Genomic DNA, 19,015 nt, shown 5'->3' with positions numbered 1-19,015 from the left:
TGCATTTAGGCAAGTCTAATTCTGGAGCGAATTACACAATGAATGGAAGTGCCTTTGGAAATGTTGATGGGCAGAGAGATCTGGGAGTTCAGATCCATTGTACCCTGTAGGTTGCTGCACAGGTGGATAGAGTGGTGAAGAAGGCGTACACTATGCTTGCCTTTACCGGACGGGTGATTGAGTATAAGAGCTGGCAAGTCATGTTAAAATTGTACAAGATATTGGTTTGGCCACATTTAAAATACTGTGTACAGTGTTGGGAACCACATTACCAAAAGGATGTGGATGCTTTGGAGAGGGTGCAGAGAAGGTATACGAGGATGTTGCCTGGTATGGAAGGTGCGAGCTATGAAGACAGATTGAGTAGGTGAGGTTTATTTTCACTAGAAAAAAGGAGATTGAGGGGGGACCTGATTGAGGTTTCCAAAATCATGAAGGGTGTAGACAGGGTGGATAGAGACAAGCTTTTTCCCAGCGTGAAGGATTCAATAATGACAGGTCATGCTTTCAAGGTGAGAGGTGGAATGTTTAAGGGGGATACACGTGGCAAGTACTTCACTCAGAGGGTGGTGGTCATTTGGAACATGTTGCCAGCAGAGGTGGTAGAGGCAGGCACGGTAGATTCATTTAAGATGTGTCTGGACAGATGCATGAGTAGGTGGGGAGCAGAGGAATACAGACACTTAGGAATTGACCAACAGGTTTAGACAGTACATTTGGATCAGCTCAGGCTTGGAGGGCCGATGGGCCTGTTCCTGGGCTGGAAACCTTCTTTGTTCTTTGTTCAATATCACTGCAAACTCTTTCTATATCATAAAATCCTTACATTGTGGAACACCCATTTTAACCAACAAATCCACACCGACCCTCTGAAGACCATCTCACCCAGACTGATCCCATTGCTCTATCCCTGTAACCTTGAATTTTCCCATGACTTACGCACCTCACCTATTAATGCCTGAACACAATGGACAATTGCCATTTCACCGAAATTGTACGTCTTTGGACTGAGAAAAAACTGCAACAATTGGCAGGAACACACACAGTCAGTTGACAGAAGTCTTCTGTTTATCTGAGGAAATAAAAAGAAATTAATGTTTCTTTTCTGCTTTCTAGGGAAGAGCAGTCACTATCAATATTATAGAGTGCAGCCGTTATACAGACATGGAGTCCTGCAGTATGGAGACAGGCCCTTTGGACCAAACTGGTCCACACTGACCAAAATGTCCATCCACACTAACCCCATTTCCCTGCACTTGGCCCATATCCTTCCCAACATTTCCTATCCACATATGTGTCCAAATGCCTTTTCACAGTTATTAATGTACCCAATACAATCACTTCCGCAGGCAGCTCATTCCATATGTGTACTACTGTCTGTGTAAAATGTTGCCCCTCAGGTTTCCTTTTATTCTCTCCCCACTTACCATAAAATGATGCCCTCTCGTCCTTGATTCCCCAACCCTGGGAAAATGACTGATTTCATTCACCCTATCCGTGCCTCTCCTGATCTTATACTCCTCAACAAGGTTTCCCACAGTTTCCTACCATCTAAAAGAAAAAAGCCCGAGCTTGTCCGATCTCTCCCAAATGCCAACTTCTGCAATGTCACTGCTGTTATTACACTGTTTATGTCAGTTTCTCGTCAATAGACAGTCGTATTATATTCTTACAATTTATTGCTTTGAATTTCATTCTGTAACTGCCAGTTTGTTGTTTTCAGTCTTGTTTTTACTGAGTTTCTGTCAAATCACTGACATGTGAGCAAGGAAATGTCTCAACATCTAAGTTTCTGATGAAAGACATGGTTAATTTTTTTAAAGTCATGAAGACTTGTTATTAAATATGTCAGTATGTGATCTGTGAGTACACAGATATCAGGAAGTTACAGTTAAAGTGTATGGAGAATGATGCCTCCTAGTTCTGTCATGCATTGTAGAGTATTTACGAGATGTTGAAGAGGTTTTAAGAAGAATGTATGACCTTGAGGCGAAAAGAATAATGTCACTGATTAACAGTATAAAGTTAAAAATGACATAACACCAGGTTAGAGGCCAACAGGTTTAATTGGAAGCACTAGCTTTTGGAGCACTGCTTCTTCATCAGGTGGTTGTAGAGGACACAATTCCAAGACACAGAATTTATTGCAAAAGTTTCGTGTGATGTAACTGAAATTATACATTGAAAAATAGCTTGATTGTTTGTTAAGTCTCTCTTCTGTTAGAATAACCATGACAGTTTCACTTCTTTCCGATGTAAATCCCAAAACCTTTTGTAAAAGTTCGGTACCCACAGGAAGGACCTCAACTGGGACCTTGGGTTCATGTCACACTACAGGTGACCACCATTGCACTATACACACAGGGACACTCCAACACACACACTCCTTTACACACACAGACACACACTCCCAAACTCACACATGCACCCTCACACAGACTTGGACACCTTTCCACTCACACTCTGTCTCACAGACACTCACAACACACCCCACCAACTCCCCCCACCTCCCCCCCCCCCCCCCCCCGCCGCCACACACACAAACCCATATGTGCATTGTGATTGTGAGGCGAATTTGAACTTTGCTCAAAAACTGCATGAATTCATGTAAGACTTTGTTAACTCATTTTTTAGATTAGAATCAGTCCAAACATTCCAACACAGACAACAGAACACAGGGGCGAACACCTTCAACATCTGATCTGGCCTGACACCAGTTACCCTGAGAATGTAACTTTTAAATAAAGTTTTGTGATTTACATCAAAAAGAAGTTAAACTGTCATGGTCATTCTAACTGATGAGAGACTTACCAAACAATCAAGGTATTTTTCAATGTATAATTTCAGTTACATCACACTGTAAACTTTTGCTATAAATTCTGTGTCTTACAATTGTTTATTCCACAACCACCTGATGAAGGAGCAGCGCTCCGAAAGCTCGTGCTTCCAATTAAACCTGTTGGACTATTACCTGGTGTTGTGTGATTTTTTAACTGTGTACACCCCAACCCAACAGCAGCATCTCCAAATCATTAACAATGTATCCAGAGTAAGGGACAGAGTTTAGAATATGAAGCTTTCTGTCGAAGAAAACAATGTGAAACTTGTTGATCTTGTTATATTTCACAGCCAGCCGTTAGTGCTGGTTGATCAGCTTAGGTAAAGGCTCGATAACCATATGTCTTTTTTAACAGACAGTTATTATTTTGTTCAGGTTTCTGTCATGTTGAAGATCTCCGAGCAGAAAACCATCACAAAAGTCAGACATATGTGGTATTTTCATCTGCCTCTGTGTATTCTGTCATAAGAAATGATCACATGTTCCTGCTTGCTGCCCATACCCAGAGACTCCCTTATCTAATAAAACAAAGACATATGGTTGTCAAGTCTTCACCTCAGCTCATAAACCATCGCCAACCGCTCGCTGTGAAATAATAACAAGATCAGCAAGTTCCACATTTCTTTCTTCGCCTCATATTCTAAACGGTGTCCCTGACATTTTGAAAGTTTGTCACTGACAGCAGACAGTAACATTTACAGCATTTTGCATCCGGGCAATACTCGCATGGAGATTTGAAAATAAAATGTTAATCAGTGACATTTTCCCAGCATCTACTGCCCAACTCCCTTCAGAAAGTTTTCTTTCCCCCTAAAGGTCACACATTCTTCTTCAAACCTCTTCAACATCCCCTAAACGTTGTTTCAATTCCTAAACAGGTAGCTGCTCCATTCCCCAATCCGGAGAGGGCAGGGTGAGGAAGGCGGAAGCTACCGGCCCCACATCATCAACCGCTTTCTTTCCAATTTGAAAAGCCCGCCAATATGTCATGAAAAGGTGAGACTTTAACACAGAAGAATGCACGAATACTCGAGTTAATTCTACTTTAAAAATGTATACTTTACATAGTCTCCCTTTACCTCATTCCCTAGCCCACTTCAATCTGCCCATTTCTGATCTTGAATGGGATTTTCTGAACTTGAAGCTCAGCGGAAACAAAAAAGGCGCCAAACACTGCAATGTGCAACTAATCATTTCTTTCACATTTCAAGAGCACCCGGTTATATTGCTCAAACATCAGATAACGTTCTCCGGCGTGGGCGCGTTAACAGCGAACACCGCCTTTCGAGAATATGTGAAAGTTGCCCTCCCTATTGGACTCGATCAGAGATCAGTAAAAGCTCCACATTTCCGATGCCAGTCTTGCTGCTGTTCTGGGGTTATTGCAGATCATTTTGAAAGGCTCTCACCGGCAGCAGTTCGAGCATTCTGCATCCGGACAATACTCGCATGGAGATTTGGAAATAAAACCCAAGTAAAATGGGACGGAGGGGGAAACATTTTCCTTGCTTGCCGGCGGGTGGTTTTGTTTGCCGGGAGTGAAACTCGGGGTTCATACCCCACAGGGAGCTTTTGCTCCTGAACTGATCCGAGTAACGCGGAAGCAGCTGAGAAATGACTGTGGCATTTAACATGATCTCCCTCCCGGGCAGGGATTACAGGATATACAGGAATATATCCGAGAATAAGGCGCGCAGAGGGTCGGCGGGCACTCATTCATTGACACAATATCCATAAACCCCAAATACCGTGGAGACATTAACCGGACATACCCAGAACTATACTAGTCCAGCTGTTTCACGGAAGGTGTAAGGTGGCCCTTAAAAGAGCCGTTGGGTTTTTGTTGTCAGTACAATGGTGTCCTTCACTTGGAGCTGGTGTACTTGGTCACCGCCTTTGTACCCTCCGACACGGCGTGCTTGGCCAGCTCCCCGGGCAGCAGCAGCCGCACGGCGGTCTGGATCTCCCGGGAGCTGATGGTGCTGCGCTTGTTGTACTGGGCCAGGCGGGAAGCTTCCCCCGCGATGCGCTCGAAAATATCTTTGACGAACGAGTTCATGATGCTCATGGCCTTGGAGGAGATGCCGGTGTCGGGGTGAACCTGCTTCATCACTTTGTAGATGTAGATGGAGTAAGTTTCCTTCCTCGACCGCCTCCTCTTCTTGAGGCCCTTCGCTGCCGACTTCTTGACCATTTTCTTAGCGCCCTTTTTGGGGACTGGCTGTGCTTTCTTCTCATCCCCCATACTACCGCTCACTTTCACACACAGTGTAAGGGGAAAGGGGGCTCCGAGCTCGCCTTTTATACACTGACCACCTCAATCATGCTAATGAGGGATGGGGAAGGCCTGCTTCCTGATTGGCTGCCTTACAGGAAATATTCACCTTGCTCTCATTGGTTCATGTGGGACACGATGCTGACCTGCAGAGAATCCGAAAATGTGGATCCATCAGGATCTGCAATGACATGGGGAACACAAACCGAAATCTTGAGCAGGGCTCAACCTCCGAGCTCACTCTAAATTGTGAGACCCTAATACCGATTTATCCTGCAGCTTTTAATGATGGCTCTCTTTTCTCATCCATTTGAAAATTGGCATCACTTCTGATGTCAAGTGACAAAATGCAGTGCAATCTGACAGGGAGTGTGTTTCTCTCCTGGAAATGATGGAACTACTTGATAATTGCAGCTTGTTTGTGTTTCTTGCTCTACACTCTCTGTAGATTAAGGACATTCTACCAGCATCTAATCGGTCAACCCCCTTCAGTTTTCTATTCCCCTTAAGGTTCCCCATCCTTCTTCAATTCTCCAATGAGAATAGGCCCAAACTATTCATACATGCCTCAGAATAGCTGCCAGTGTGTGTAACACTGTCAGTTTTACTTTGATTACCTCCATAAATAAAAGGGAACTTTTATTGTGACCTGTGCCTTTTATTTTCTGCTGACCACATGAATTATAATATAGTAATGTCCAATAAACATGCTTCACAAAAAGAGAAATTCAATAAAACAAATGATTTCTTTCAGTGTCAAGAACGTAGTGCTGGAAAAACGCAGCAGGCCAGGCAGCCTCCGAGGAACAGGAGAATCGATGTTTCGGGCAGAAGCCCTTCATCCGGAAGCCCGTCCCTTCCTGATGAAGGGATTATGCCCAAAATGTCAATTCTCCTGCTCCTCGGACGCTGCCTGGCCTGCTGTGCTTTTCCAGCAGTACACTCTCAACTCTGATCTCCAGCACCTGCAATCCTCACTTTCTCCAGATTTGTTTCAGTTCCTGAGTGTATATTTTGGATGGGAATTCAGTCTATCCATCTTCAAAATAGTGCGCATGTCAATGGGCTATAAATGGTTAAATGTGTTCAGATACAGCTGGTAATCTGTACCCGTCAGTCTCTACAATGTAAATGTGTGAGTTTATTTACCAGCCTGTCCCAGTCAGTTTCTAATCTGTTAATCTAAGTGTGTCAGTAATAGTCTGTACTGATCAGTTTCTGGTATGTTAATGCGTCAATGCATTTATCAATTTGTACCTGTCAGTTGCAGCCAATGTGAATGTGAGAGTGCCGTTATCAATCTCTGCCCATCAGATTCTGCTGTGTGAACGAGACTGTCATTTTGAGTCTATGCCTGTCAGGTTGGTCATGTGAACAAGTGATGGTCAATTAATGTGTCCCTGTCAGTTGTTGCAATACAAATATGTGAATGTAGTTATCACTCTGTCCATGTCACTTTCTGCTGTGTGCATACAGGTATGTAGTTATCAATCTGTACCTATCAGTTGGTGCTCTGTGCATGTAGGTGTATTTATCAATCTATTCCTGACAGTCATTCCAATGTAAAAGTGAACTTATCAATCTTTCACTATTAATTTTTGCTCTCTGAATCTGTACCTGTCAAAGTTTACGTACCTATGAGTTTACCTGAGTTTAGGTCTGATCTGCCCCGTCAGACTTTGTGTGAATCTATAAATGGAGTTTCCAATCGATACCTGTCAGTTTTTCTTGCTGAATGTGTGCGTGTGTGTAATTGTCAGTCTATTCTCGACCAATTCCGCTGAGTGAATATGAGAATATCGGAAGCAAACATTCCTCTCAGTCTCTGCAAAGTGAATAAGTGAGTGTATGGTTATCAAATTTCCCTGCCAGTTTCTGCTACGTGAGAGAGAATGTTGTTATCAATCTGTAACTGTCAGTTTTTGGCTTTGAGAATGTGTAAATACATTTATCACTCTGTACCTGTCAGGTACATGTGAGACTCTCCTAAACGTTGAGTGTCTTTATCAAATTGATTCGACGTTTCGGGCACAGGCCCTTCTTCAGGAATCGGGATGGAGGTGTACAGGGACTGGATGTCCATGGTGAAGATGAGGCGTTGGGGACCGGGGAAGCGGAAATCCTGGAGGAGGTGGAGGGCGTGGGTGGTGTCACGAAGGGCCTGTGCCCTTCCTGAAGAAGGGCCTGTGCCCGAAACGTCGAATCTCCTGTTCCCTGGATGCTGCCTGACCTGCTGTGCTGTTCCAGCAATAAAGTTTCAACTTTGATCTCCAGCATCTGCAGACCTCACTTTCTCCTTTATCAAATTGTACTTGCCAGAAGATCTTCTCTGCATATACCAGTCAGTTTCTTCAATGTGAATTTGTGAGCACGTTTGAATCCACCTCTACCAGTTTCTACCAAGTCAATATGTGAGGCAGTTACCAACCTGCACCTCTCAGATTCTGCTGTGAAATTGAGTGTAGCTAACAAACTGTATCTGTGAGATTATGTTACGTGAAAGTGGGAGCGTTATTATTGATTTGTTCCTGTGATTTTCTGTTATTGACAAGAGGAGTGTCATTACCAATCTGTCCCTGTCAGTGTCTCTTCTGTATATCTGAGAAAGTAATACATCTGTCCATGTGAGTGTTTGCAATGTGAATGATATTGGTTGATATGTGCACTATCTGGCAGTTTCAGCTATGAGAATGAGTATTGCTATCAGTCACTTACCAGTCAGTTTCTGCCTGGTGAATATATGAGTGTATTTATCAATCATTCCTTGTCAGTATCTCTCTTGTGAATATGTGAATGAGGTTATCAATTTATAAAGCTTTCAGTTTCAGCTATGTCCAAATCGAAATAAACTTATTAATTTCTTCCTGTCAGACTTGCTTTGTGAATATAGTGCAATTATCAATCTGTCTTTGCTATGTGAGCATCCAAATATAGTTATCAACATGGACATGTCAGCTTTCACAATGCAAATATGTGTGTGTTTTCCCAACTAATGCATGACTGCAGTTATTAATCTGTGCCAATTAATCTCTGTTTGCTATATCAATATGTGAGAGTGGATCTGTACCGGTCGGTTTCTCCTATGTGAGTGTAGTTATCAAATTTTTCCTGTTTAGTTTCTGCTTTGTGTAGTGATTAATCTATACCTGTCAGTTTCCGCAAGGTGAATGCATGAGCTGTGTCATGCATATGTACCTATTAGACTCTAGTCTGTGAATACATCAAAGCAGGTATCGTGCTGTGCCCGTCAGTTTCTGCTCTGTAAATCTGAGAGTGTAGTTATTAATCTGAACTTGTCAGTTTTGGGTTTGTGCATGTGTGTATTTCTCCTATTTGTATATATGAACTTAGTTATCATTCTGTAATGGTGGAGGGTAGGGAACTCGTGGGAAAAAATATTGATGTCTTGAAAACAGTATGCATGACAGAAAAGAAGGTCCTAGAGGTGTTTAAAAAAACATAAAGGTGACTAAATCTCTGGAACATCATCAAGTATATCTCGGGATGTAGTGGAAAACTTATGTTGATAAAATCAAAAAATGACATTCTGTTTTCTTTCTTTTTTGTAATATTTCATAGGGAGGATCCCTGTCAGTTACTGCAATATGAATGTGTGACTGTGGATATCAAACCTGTACTTGTCAGTTTCTATGTGAATATGTGGGTGTAGTTATCAATCATGGTGTCTGCAATATGAATTACACTGCCATTATCAGTCTCTACCTGTCAGTTTGTGCTACATCCATATGTGATTTTAGTTATTGATCTGTACCTGTGTCGGTTTCTGTCATATCAATGTGTGGGTGTCATCATCAATCTGTCCCTGTCAGTTACTGCAATGTGAATGGGTGACTGTAGTTCTCAAGTTGTAACTGTTTCTGCCATGTGAATATGAGCATAGTTATCTTCAGTTTCTAACAGCAAATGTGAGAGGATAGTTGTCATTCTATACCTGTCAGTTTTTGCTTGTCAATCTGAGTATAGTTATCGATGCTCGGTGAAAATGTGAGATGAGTTATTGATGCAATGTGACACTAGGAGTATTATGGTTATTAATCTGTTCCTGTCAGGTTCTGCTGTGTCGACATGATACACTTGTTATCAAACTTTCTCTGTCAGTAATTACCATGTGAATGTCTGAGTATATTTACCAATCTGTTCCTGTCAGTTTCAGCTCTGTGTATGTGAATGTGCAGTTACAGTTATTAATCTGTAACTGTCAGTATCCACTATGTGAATGTGTGAATGCATTTATCAATCTTTCTCTATTCGCTTCTGTGTTGTAAGTATGTGAATGTGTTTAGTAATTTGTCCCTGCCATTTCTGTTATGTAAGTATGTAAATATAGTTACCACTTTCTCCTTTTCAGTTTGTACTATGTGTTAGAAACTGTAGTTAGCTATCTACATATACATGTTTCTGCAATGTGAGCATGAAACTACAGTTATCGATCTTCGTTTGTACGCTTCTGCCCTGTGAATTTAAGTATAGTCATCAATCTGCACATGCCAGCTTCTGCTTTGTGAATCTGTGAATTTAGTTACCAATCTATGCCTGTCAGTTCTGCTCAGTTCATTTGTTTTGTGTAATGGATTGTGTCATGGAAAAGTGAAGAGTTTTCTCACTCTTTCAGTGCACAGTCTAACTGGGAGGAATGATATCAGGGGCTGTTCTTCAGGATGCCATCAGCTTTTCTCAGAGAATAGTTACATACTTTTGTGAATAATGCTGAGAAATGGATAGGTGTTACATTCTGTTGTTAATGTGTGAGGGAAAGGGCAACAAACAAATAAACTGTATTGCAGCTGACTGACCAAAGCTTTCCTTTTACAGGAAAAATCACTGGCTAGTTCATGTCATTGTTCTATTCTGAATCTATGGGAAATGGAGAGAAAAAAGAAACTTGTCTTTCCACGGTTGTGTCTGACTGTTTGTTTGGATAAGTCTCTGGAAACTAAGCTCAATCTAAGTCTGATTCAATCAGGTCTGAGACTGTGGAAAGGAAATTCTGTTCAGTAGTGTGACGGTGCAAGCCATTAGCAGTACTCTTATGATGCTCTTTTGGTGGGAATGTCAATAGCAAAATGACTTGTGCTTTCTGTCATACAGTGGGGAATATTTAAACCATCCAGGTAAATTTAGCAGCTGTACAAAACTCTGGTGTGGCCACACTTGGAGTATCGCCTACATTTGTGGTAACCACATTGTACGAAGGATGTGGAAACATTGCAAAGTGCACCGGGGAGATTCACCAGGACGTTGCCTTCATATGAAGGCAAAGCCCTATGAGGAAAGGCTGAGGGACATGAAGCTGTTTTCATTTGAGAGAAGAACGTTAAGAGGTGACTTAAGAGAGACATACAAGATGATCAGAGGATTTGTTAGGGTGGACAGTGAGAACCATTTTCCTCGGATGGTGATGGCTCACACGAGGGGATGTGTGTGAATGTGAATTAAATTAGCTTTAAATTGAGGGGTGATAGATATAGGACAGATGTCAGAGGTAGGTTCTTTACTCAGAGAGTAGTAAGAGCACGGAATGACCTCCCTGCAACAGTAGTCGACTTGCCAACTGTGAAGGCATTTAAATGGTCATTGGATAAATATATGGATGATAATGGAATAGTGTAGGTTATATGGGCGTCAGGTTGGTTTATAGAACATAGAACATAGAACAATACAGCACAGTACAGGCCCTTCGGCCCACGATGTTGTGCCGAACATTTGTCCTAGCTTAAGCACCCTTCCATGTACCTATCCAATTGCCGCTTAAAGGTCACCAAAGATTCTGACTCTACCACTCCCACAGGCAGCGCATTCCATGTCCCACCACTCTGGGTAAAGAACCCACCCCTGACATCTCCCCTATACCTTCCACCCTTCACCTTAAATTTATGTCCCCTTGTAACACTCTGTTGCACCCGGGAAAAAAGTTTCTGACTGTCTACTCTATCTATTCCTCTGATCATCTTATAAACCTCTATCAAGTCACCCCTCATCCTTCGCCGTTCCAACGAGAAAAGGCCTAGCACTCTCAACCTATCCTCGTACGACCTATTCTCCATTCCAGGCAACATCCTGGTAAATCTTCTCTGCACCCTCTCCAAAGCTTCCACATCTCTCCTAAAGTGAGGTGACCAGAACTGCACACAGTACTCCAAATGTGGCCTAACCAAAGTCCTGTACAGTTGCAACATCACTTCACGACTCTTGAATTCAATCCCTCCGCTAATGAACGCTAAGGTCAGTGCAACATCAAGGGTGAAGGGCCTGTAATGGGCTGTAATATTCAATGTTCTGTGTAAAGAGAATTTACAAATTACAAGATTTGGCTAATTGATCTTTCTTCATCAGAATAAAAGGTGATTATTTGATTCTATGGTTAATTTGAGGAAATGACATTCTATTTTCTTACTTTTTTGTAATATTTCATTGGGTGGGACAAGTGGGACTCTTTGTACAAGGTTGAAGTGAATTTGGGAACAAAGTTACACAAAGTTTTTTTTAAAAATGAACTTATTGCTGGGTAGAGGGAAAACATGGTTTCTCTGCCTGCAAGCTGAACAAGGTTAGAATTCTGTTGAGATAAAGGAGGGGTTGGCAGCTCCTCTGCTGCCATGACACACATTGAAATGGAATGCTGGCTGAATGGGATTAGGTGCTTGTTTTTGTAAAACATTTTGTCTGCATTCACGTCTGTTTCCTGCAATGTACATGTATGTACATTGTTATTAGTCTTTGTACCCTGTGTTTTGATATGTTGAGTGTCTCTGGGACGAAATCTGAATCAGTCAGTTCCTTTGTGTATGTGTATGTGCTCAGTAATGATTCACTAATTGTCATATTTGGCTGTTGAAATGATGTAACAGTGTGATGTCATTATCTTTCTGGTTTGTGAAATTTAAAATGCCCTTATTAAATACAATCTTCATTTACTCCCCAATTATGTACTTTAGACAAGGAGTCTAACACTTCAAACATGGTGTGAATGTTAATGCATTATGAATGATATTAATTGGAAGTGGGAAGACATCTATGGAGAATGGAGAGAAAAAAGAAACTTGTCTTTCCACGGTTGTGTCTGACTATTTGTTTGGATAAGTCTCTGGAAACTGAACTCAATCTAAGTTGGTTTCAATCTGACCTGAGACTGTGGAAAGGAAATTCTCCACTCTGACAGCAGTAACATACCTGGTGTTTGTTGGAAGCAGCTGATCACACTTAGCTTTGTACTGAGGAAATATTAGGTTGCCTTGGTCCTTGGAATATTTTCTTGGAGAGAGACAGAAGATGTTTCAGCTGTAAACCAACATTAAGACATGTTAGGCAAGATCAGACTGATCAGTGTGGCATTCAGTTAATAATCATTAGGGATTTTTGAAACTCAGCAATTCGAACAGAACCAGATTTTGATTCCACTTTCACCTTGAGCTGCCCTTCATCTCCTTTTCTTTTATTTCGATTTGTTAACGATTGGGTGAGATCCAGAAACTAACATCAGTACACCTCCATGACTGGGAATTCCTGATGCAGCTGCAATGGTGACATACATCAATATCAAGTTGCCAATACACTACTGGAAGGGAAATAGAGGCGCTATTTCTAATGTTTCACTCAAAACTTTGAATCTGTTGAGTCTAGTACGTGTCCTTTCTGGGATTGTCACACAATTATAGTCTGTGCATCCATTAGTCACTGCCCAATATCAACAGACAGCCTGAAACAGAAGCCAAACAATGAATTGCCATCAGTGTTCAGAGGATTGCAAACCACAGGAATGTCCCACAGCAGTTCCTTCCCGCTCTGTCTCCCCCAGCAGCCCCCCCCCACACACACACACACACAGCCCGAGAAAGGCCTCCCCCTTCCCCCCCAGCCCGCTCACTCCAAGTTCCGGGCCCAGTTCCTGCTCCGCTCGGCATCTCCCAACCAGCTCCCGGTTCTCCCCTCCCCCCCCCCCGAATCAATCCGGGGGTGGGAGCCCCCTGTGTGTCCCAGGCTCCCATCCCGATGTGCTGCTGGAAGGAGCCCCTGCTGTTCCCTCCCTTCCCTGGGCTCGGAGCTCTCCATTGCGGTCTGTTTCAAACAAACCGCTTCCACTCACTGAGTAAATGCTCCTCAATGGCCGCGCGGGGGCAGGGCCTCACGCATGCGCTCCTCTCCGCAGGAACAATCGGCTTTGGGAGCAGTGACAGCCCCGCGCATGCGCCGCTCTCCCCCCCCCGATCCAAGAAACAAACATCAATTGGTCATTTCCCCAATTCCCTTTTCTCCCAGTTCCTGTGGCTGTGGGGGAAAGGGCAGAGAACGTTTCAAGGTGGGACATTGTCCCTTTATGAGGCTCCAATGGAGCTCCTTCCCCGGTCACGTTCATAACTCCTCCCCCCTCCCACCTCCTCGCGGCTTCATTGCAATCCGATCAGGGAGCGGACAAGCTGACGGCCATTCGACCCATCTAATGTGGGCTACCATTCGATAACATCATGTCTGCGTATTAAATTCCTGCCGAACTTCTTCCCATGAGTATTAACGCTTTGTCGAAAGTGTCATGCAGAGAGTTAGAATAAATGGGAGATATTCACAAATGCAGCTAAAAGAGTCAGAGAGATGTACAGCACGGAAACAGACCCTTCGGTCCAACTCGGCCGTGCCGAGCAGATATCATCACCTAATGCAGTCCCATTTGCCAGCACTTTCCCCATTACCCTATAAACCCTTCCTATTCATACAGCCATCCTGATACCTTTTCACTGTGGTAAATGTACTAGCCTCCACCACATCCTCTGGCAGCTCATTCCTTACATGCAACCACCCTCTGCGTAAAAAAGACTACCGCTGAGGTCCCTTTTAAACTTTACCCCTCTCATCATAAATCTTTGTACTCTGGTTCTGGACTCCCCCACCCCAGGGAAAAAAGACATTGTCTGTTTATTATATCCATGCCCTCATAATTTTATAAAAGCTCGATATGGTCCTCCAACACTCCAGGGAAAACAATCCCAGCCTCTCCCTGTAGCTCCACTCCTCCAACCATGGCAACATCCTTGCAAGTCTTTTCTGAACCCTTTCAAGTTTCACAACATCCTGTGACAGGAGGGAGACCGGAATTGCACACACTATTCCCAAAGTGACCAAACCAATGTCCCTGACAGCCACTGCATGAATCCCCAACTTCTGCAAATCAAAGCCCTTACCAACAAAGCAAAGCGTACGAAATGCCTCATTCACTGTTCTATCTACCTGCAACTCGACTTTCAAGAAACGATGAACCTGCACTCCAAGGTCTCTTTGCTCAGCAACACTCCCAAGGACCATGCCATTACGTGTATAGGTCCTGTCCTGATACGCCATTCCAAATGTAGCATTTCACATTTATCTAAATTCAACTCCATCTGCCAGTCCTCAGCCCATTGGCCCATATGGACAAGATCCCGTTGTACTCTGAGGTAACCTTCGTTGTCCATGACAACTCCAATTTTGATGTCATCTGCAAACTAACTATCTATATCTTCTGTGTTCACATCCAAATGATTTATAGAAATAATGAAAAGCAGTGGATCCAGCACCAATGTTGCAGGGTGTCTGGTGTCGCAGTTGTAGTTTCTGAATCTCTGGTCAGGAGGCCGGGCTAAAGCCCTACCTGGACTAGAGGTGTGTAATATAAAGTCTGCAAATACCAGTTTATAGCAGCTGACTGACTTTAGTGTCAGAGAGTGTGGAACTGTCAAACACAGCCATTCAGGCAGCATCTAAGGAGCAGGAGAATCAATGTTTTGAGCAGAAGCTCTTCATCAGGAATGAGGGGGTGGTCCGAGGAGGGGGAGAGATAATTGGGAGGCAGGTGGGGTTGGGGGGGTAAGATACCCGAGAATGTGATAGGTAGATGAAGTTGGGGTGAAGGTGGTCGGTAGGTGAGGAGGGTGGAATGGGTAGGTGGGAAAGAGGATGGACAGGTAGGACAGATCAAAAGGGCGGTGCCTAGTTGGAAGGTTGGACCTGGAATGAGTTGGGGGTGAGGGGAAATGAGGAAAATGGTGAAATCCACTTTAATCCCGCGTGGTTGGAGGCTATCAAGGTGAAGATGAGGCCTTCTTCCTCCAGGCATCGGCTGGTGAGGGTTTGGTGGTGGAGGAGGCGTGTGGCATGCCACAGGCAGAAACTTGGTGGGGAAGGGAGTCCCGTAATGATAGACCCCCACCTAGCCGGGAGTGCCAGGCTCTTGATCCAGTGACAGTAAAGGAGAAGGAATACATTTCCAAGTCAGGATGGTGAGTGCCTTGGAGGTGAACTTGTCTGATATGAAGGTGGTGTTCCCCTACATCAGCCTCCCTTATCCTTTTTTAGACAGAATTCGTCATGAGTTTGAAGGTGTTTACAAATTACAAACCTATAGTTTACAAGGGCCATTTGAGGTAGTTTTGATTCAAAGAAAAGGCCTCCAAATTGTGAAGGAAATAACCCCGACAGACGTGAGGCCTGGGAACAGCTTAACATTCAACAAAGAATGATAAAAAGGCATTGATTACTGAAGAGCAAAGGAGTAAAAGAGTAAGGTTGTAGAAACCATTAAAAAGTGAAAGTTATGATAGGGATGTAAAGAGAGAAAGGAAAATACACGGGTTGGTGAAGACAAACGTAGTTCACTTAGAATTAAAATGGGGGGAGTCCACAATGGGGACCAAAAATGGTTTTCCAACTGAATATCTTCTCTTGTTCTGTGTTCACAAAAGGGGATATAATTAACACAGCGGGAATTTTGGGGAACACAGAGTTTAGTGAGATTGAGATAATGAACCAAATCAGCATTATTTGGGAAATTGAGTTGAGGCAATGGATAGGACTGAAGGCTGAGAATTTGAGAAAACAATAGTCAGGTTCTGATGGAGTCAGCATGGATTTGAAGGGCCTGCTCCTGTGATTACTCTTCCATGTTCTCAGCTTGACAAACCGCCTGGAAATATCTCAGGGTGTAACCAGGAGAGCTGATGGGAGTTTAACAATCACTGGGGACAAAACAAAACTACAACTAACTCCCGGGACACCGGAGAAAGGCTGAGAGGAGAAATTCTATCCTTCCACACTTCCACTTGGTGATATTACTGGCTGTGACTGTATGGATGTGAATATTGTCTCAGAGAGACTGGAGGAAAAGGGCGGGTCTGTTCGTCGAACGTAACTGTGTTTGTGTGTCTGCGAATATTATGATATTTCTGAGTGTCTCTTGTGCAAATCAAAAACATTTTCAATTCCAGTTATCCCCCGACTGCCCCACTAGACTCCAAAGGTGGAATTCAAGGGAATATATTTGTTGATTTCAAGATTTCAGTCTAAAAGTACCGACAATGTCAGCGCTCAGCTCAGAGAGCTCGATCTGTTCAGCAGCAAAATGCGTTTAACTCGACAGCGGAGCCGTCTATTCGAGTGAAACCTTTTCAGTCGCAAACCTTTCAGTGTCAGGGTGAGGAGCGATCGAGCCTGGCTCTCTGGAGATACGGAATTTCAGAGGAATCGGAGAGTTTAGACAGTTAGAGAAACACAGAGAGGCAGCAGGCGCAAGGAGCTGACGGCAGGTTGTCTCTGCACCGTCCGCTCGCTGCCTTGAAGTTGCTCAGTGCCGCCCCCACCCCCAGAAGCTTCATTGCTGACCCAGTTCAGACTGACCCAGAGAGAGAGAGAGAGAGAGAGAATCAGCACAGAGTTCTCGACATGAGCGACAGTGCAGCCGCCGAAACGGCTCCTCCAGCCTCCGCTCCCACCAAAGCCAAGGCTCCCAAGAAAAAGGCGGCGTCTCCCAGGAAAAAAGCAGCCGGTCCCAAGTTGGGCGAGCAGATTCTGGGGATTGTCCGGGAGTGCAAGGATCGTAACGGAATGTCTCTTTTCAGTATAAAGAAAGCGTTGGAGAGAAGCGGGGTCGATGTGAACAAGCGCAACTCCCAGATCAAGATGTGTATCAGGAGGTTACTGGTGAAAGGCTCCCTGACTCAGGTCAAGGGCAAGGGCGCCTCCGGCTCCTTCAAACTCACTCAGACTTCAGGCAAGGCAGAAGCGGCAAAGAAGGTGAGAACAGCAGCAAGCGGCAAGAAAGCGGCCGTGAAGAAAACACCAGGCAAGAAGGCAACAGCGAAAAAATCCCCAGCCAAGAAAACAACAGGCAAGGGACCAACAGCTAAGAAAGCAACAGCTAAGAAAGCAGGTATCGGGAAGGCAGCCCCGCCAAAGAAAAAGCGAGTGAGCAAAGCAGCGCCGAAGAAAAAGCCTCCCGTGAAGAAGGTGATAAAGGCCAAGAGCCCCAAGCCCCCCAAACCCCTCAGCAAATCGGTTAAAGCCAAGACCAAGGCCAAAGTGCCCAAGAAAGCAGCAAAGAAGTGAACCAGTCGGTGGAACATGTAACCATCTGAACCCAAAGGCTCTTCTCAGAGCCACCCACATCTCTCAGGGAAAGAGCTGAGCCCGGATCAAATGGTCCCTGTCCCGGTGCCGAGTGCAGACATACCCAAGATGTTAATCCGACTGAATTCCTCAAACACACACTCTCGCCACGGTTTGTGAGAGCACAGACCTGAGAATGGGGAAGGTATCACACGGGGAGGGTTTATTGATCTCCATCTGGTTATTTCACATCGCGACTTGTATTTCTGCCCGGACACCAATGTGACATATTGCAGGATTTGTATTTCATTGTCCCTTCCAGGAATGATGCTTTGTTCAGTTTTGATTCTGGGGTGGGGCGGATGTTATCATGGCGTGTTCTTTCGGTCTGTCTCTTACAGACAGAGCAGGCAGTAATTCCACATTGTGTTCGGGCCCATTCCAATCTGGGTGAAACAAAGATGGACCGATACAGGGCGATTCTGTAACTTTCTCGGTGTACACTGTATTAGTTTGGAAGCTGTTTAAACCGGCGGGGTTGTTTCGATTGACTCACGGCGGTTGTTTGGCTGGGCTGTGAGAAACCCCTCGCTTTCCTCCTGCCTGTTCCACACAGGTCAGGCAGTGATGCCGCTGCTTTCCGCAGGGTCTTAAATACTGCTGTAAAGAATAAGCTTTTATCTTAGTTGCAGACGGATAGTGTTTTGCTTCTTAATGTTTAATTTCATTTCAGGATTTGTGAGGGTGAAATCGGCGGGCTTTTTGAAATTGACAGACCGTCATTCCAAGTGAACCAATCAGCCGCCAATAATCTTTTCCTGCCTTTTCTGTACCTTCCGGAGGTGTTCCTCTGTGGGATGACGGATGGGGCTGTATCCAATCCCAGCTCCCGGGGGGCGGGGCTCTCCATTCCCTGAAACAGGCCTCACCACAGCAGCCTCAGCTTTGATAACAGCAGCCTGTGTGTTTGTGTGTGTTCTGTGATGTCCCATTATCATCCATATGTTTATCCAATGACTATTTAAATGCCATTTAAGGTTGGCGAGTCAACTACTGTTGCAGGCAGAACGTTCCTCACCCATACTGCTCTCGAACCTACCTCTGACATCTGTCCTAAATCTATCACCCCTCAATTTTAAGCTATGTTCCATCCTGCTGGACATCACCATTCAAGGAAAAAACGCTCTCACTGTCCACCTTCTCTAATCCACTGATCATCTCGTATGATTCTATTAAGTCATTTCTTAAGCTTCTCTCTAACGAATACAGCCTCAGGTCCCTCAGCCTTTCCTCATAAGGCGAAAGTGAGGACTGCAGATGCTGGAGATCAGAGTCAAGATTAGGGTGGCGCTGGAAAAGCACAGCAGGTCAGGCAGCATCCGAGGAGCAGGAAAATCGACGTTTTGGGCAAAAGCCCTTCATCAGGAATGAGGCTGGAAGCTTCCGGGGTGGAGAGATAAATGGGAGGGGGTGAGGCTGGGGAGAAGATAGCTGAAAGGTGGATGGAGGTGGGGACGAAGGTGACTAGTCGG

The 19,015-nt window shown here is 44.3% G+C and overlaps 2 protein-coding genes across 2 annotated transcripts; one reads left to right on the top strand and one right to left on the bottom strand.

Moving 5' to 3' along the window:
• Positions 1 to 3,334: 3,334 nt before the first annotated feature.
• On the bottom strand, positions 3,335 to 5,084 carry LOC148135355 (histone H2B 7-like). Its single transcript, XM_087984898.1, has one exon. The coding sequence runs from the start codon at positions 5,082 to 5,084 to the stop codon at positions 4,704 to 4,706; it is 381 nt and encodes a 126-aa protein (XP_087841024.1). The 3' UTR covers positions 3,335 to 4,703.
• An 11,687-nt stretch (positions 5,085 to 16,771) lies between these two features.
• On the top strand, positions 16,772 to 19,015 carry LOC148135354 (uncharacterized). Its single transcript, XM_087984938.1, has one exon. It carries the CDS (start codon positions 16,821 to 16,823, stop codon positions 17,481 to 17,483), a length of 663 nt encoding a protein of 220 aa, XP_087841064.1. The 5' UTR covers positions 16,772 to 16,820; the 3' UTR covers positions 17,484 to 19,015.

The sequence above is a fragment of the Chiloscyllium plagiosum genome, unplaced genomic scaffold (assembly GCF_037043375.1).
Source record: "Chiloscyllium plagiosum isolate Xiang-an unplaced genomic scaffold, Cpla_swu_hap1 HiC_scaffold_49, whole genome shotgun sequence".
Classification (NCBI taxonomy): domain Eukaryota; kingdom Metazoa; phylum Chordata; class Chondrichthyes; order Orectolobiformes; family Hemiscylliidae; genus Chiloscyllium; species Chiloscyllium plagiosum.
The sequence above is the reverse complement of the archived record's forward strand: the minus strand, read 5'-3'. Positions and strand labels throughout refer to the sequence as shown.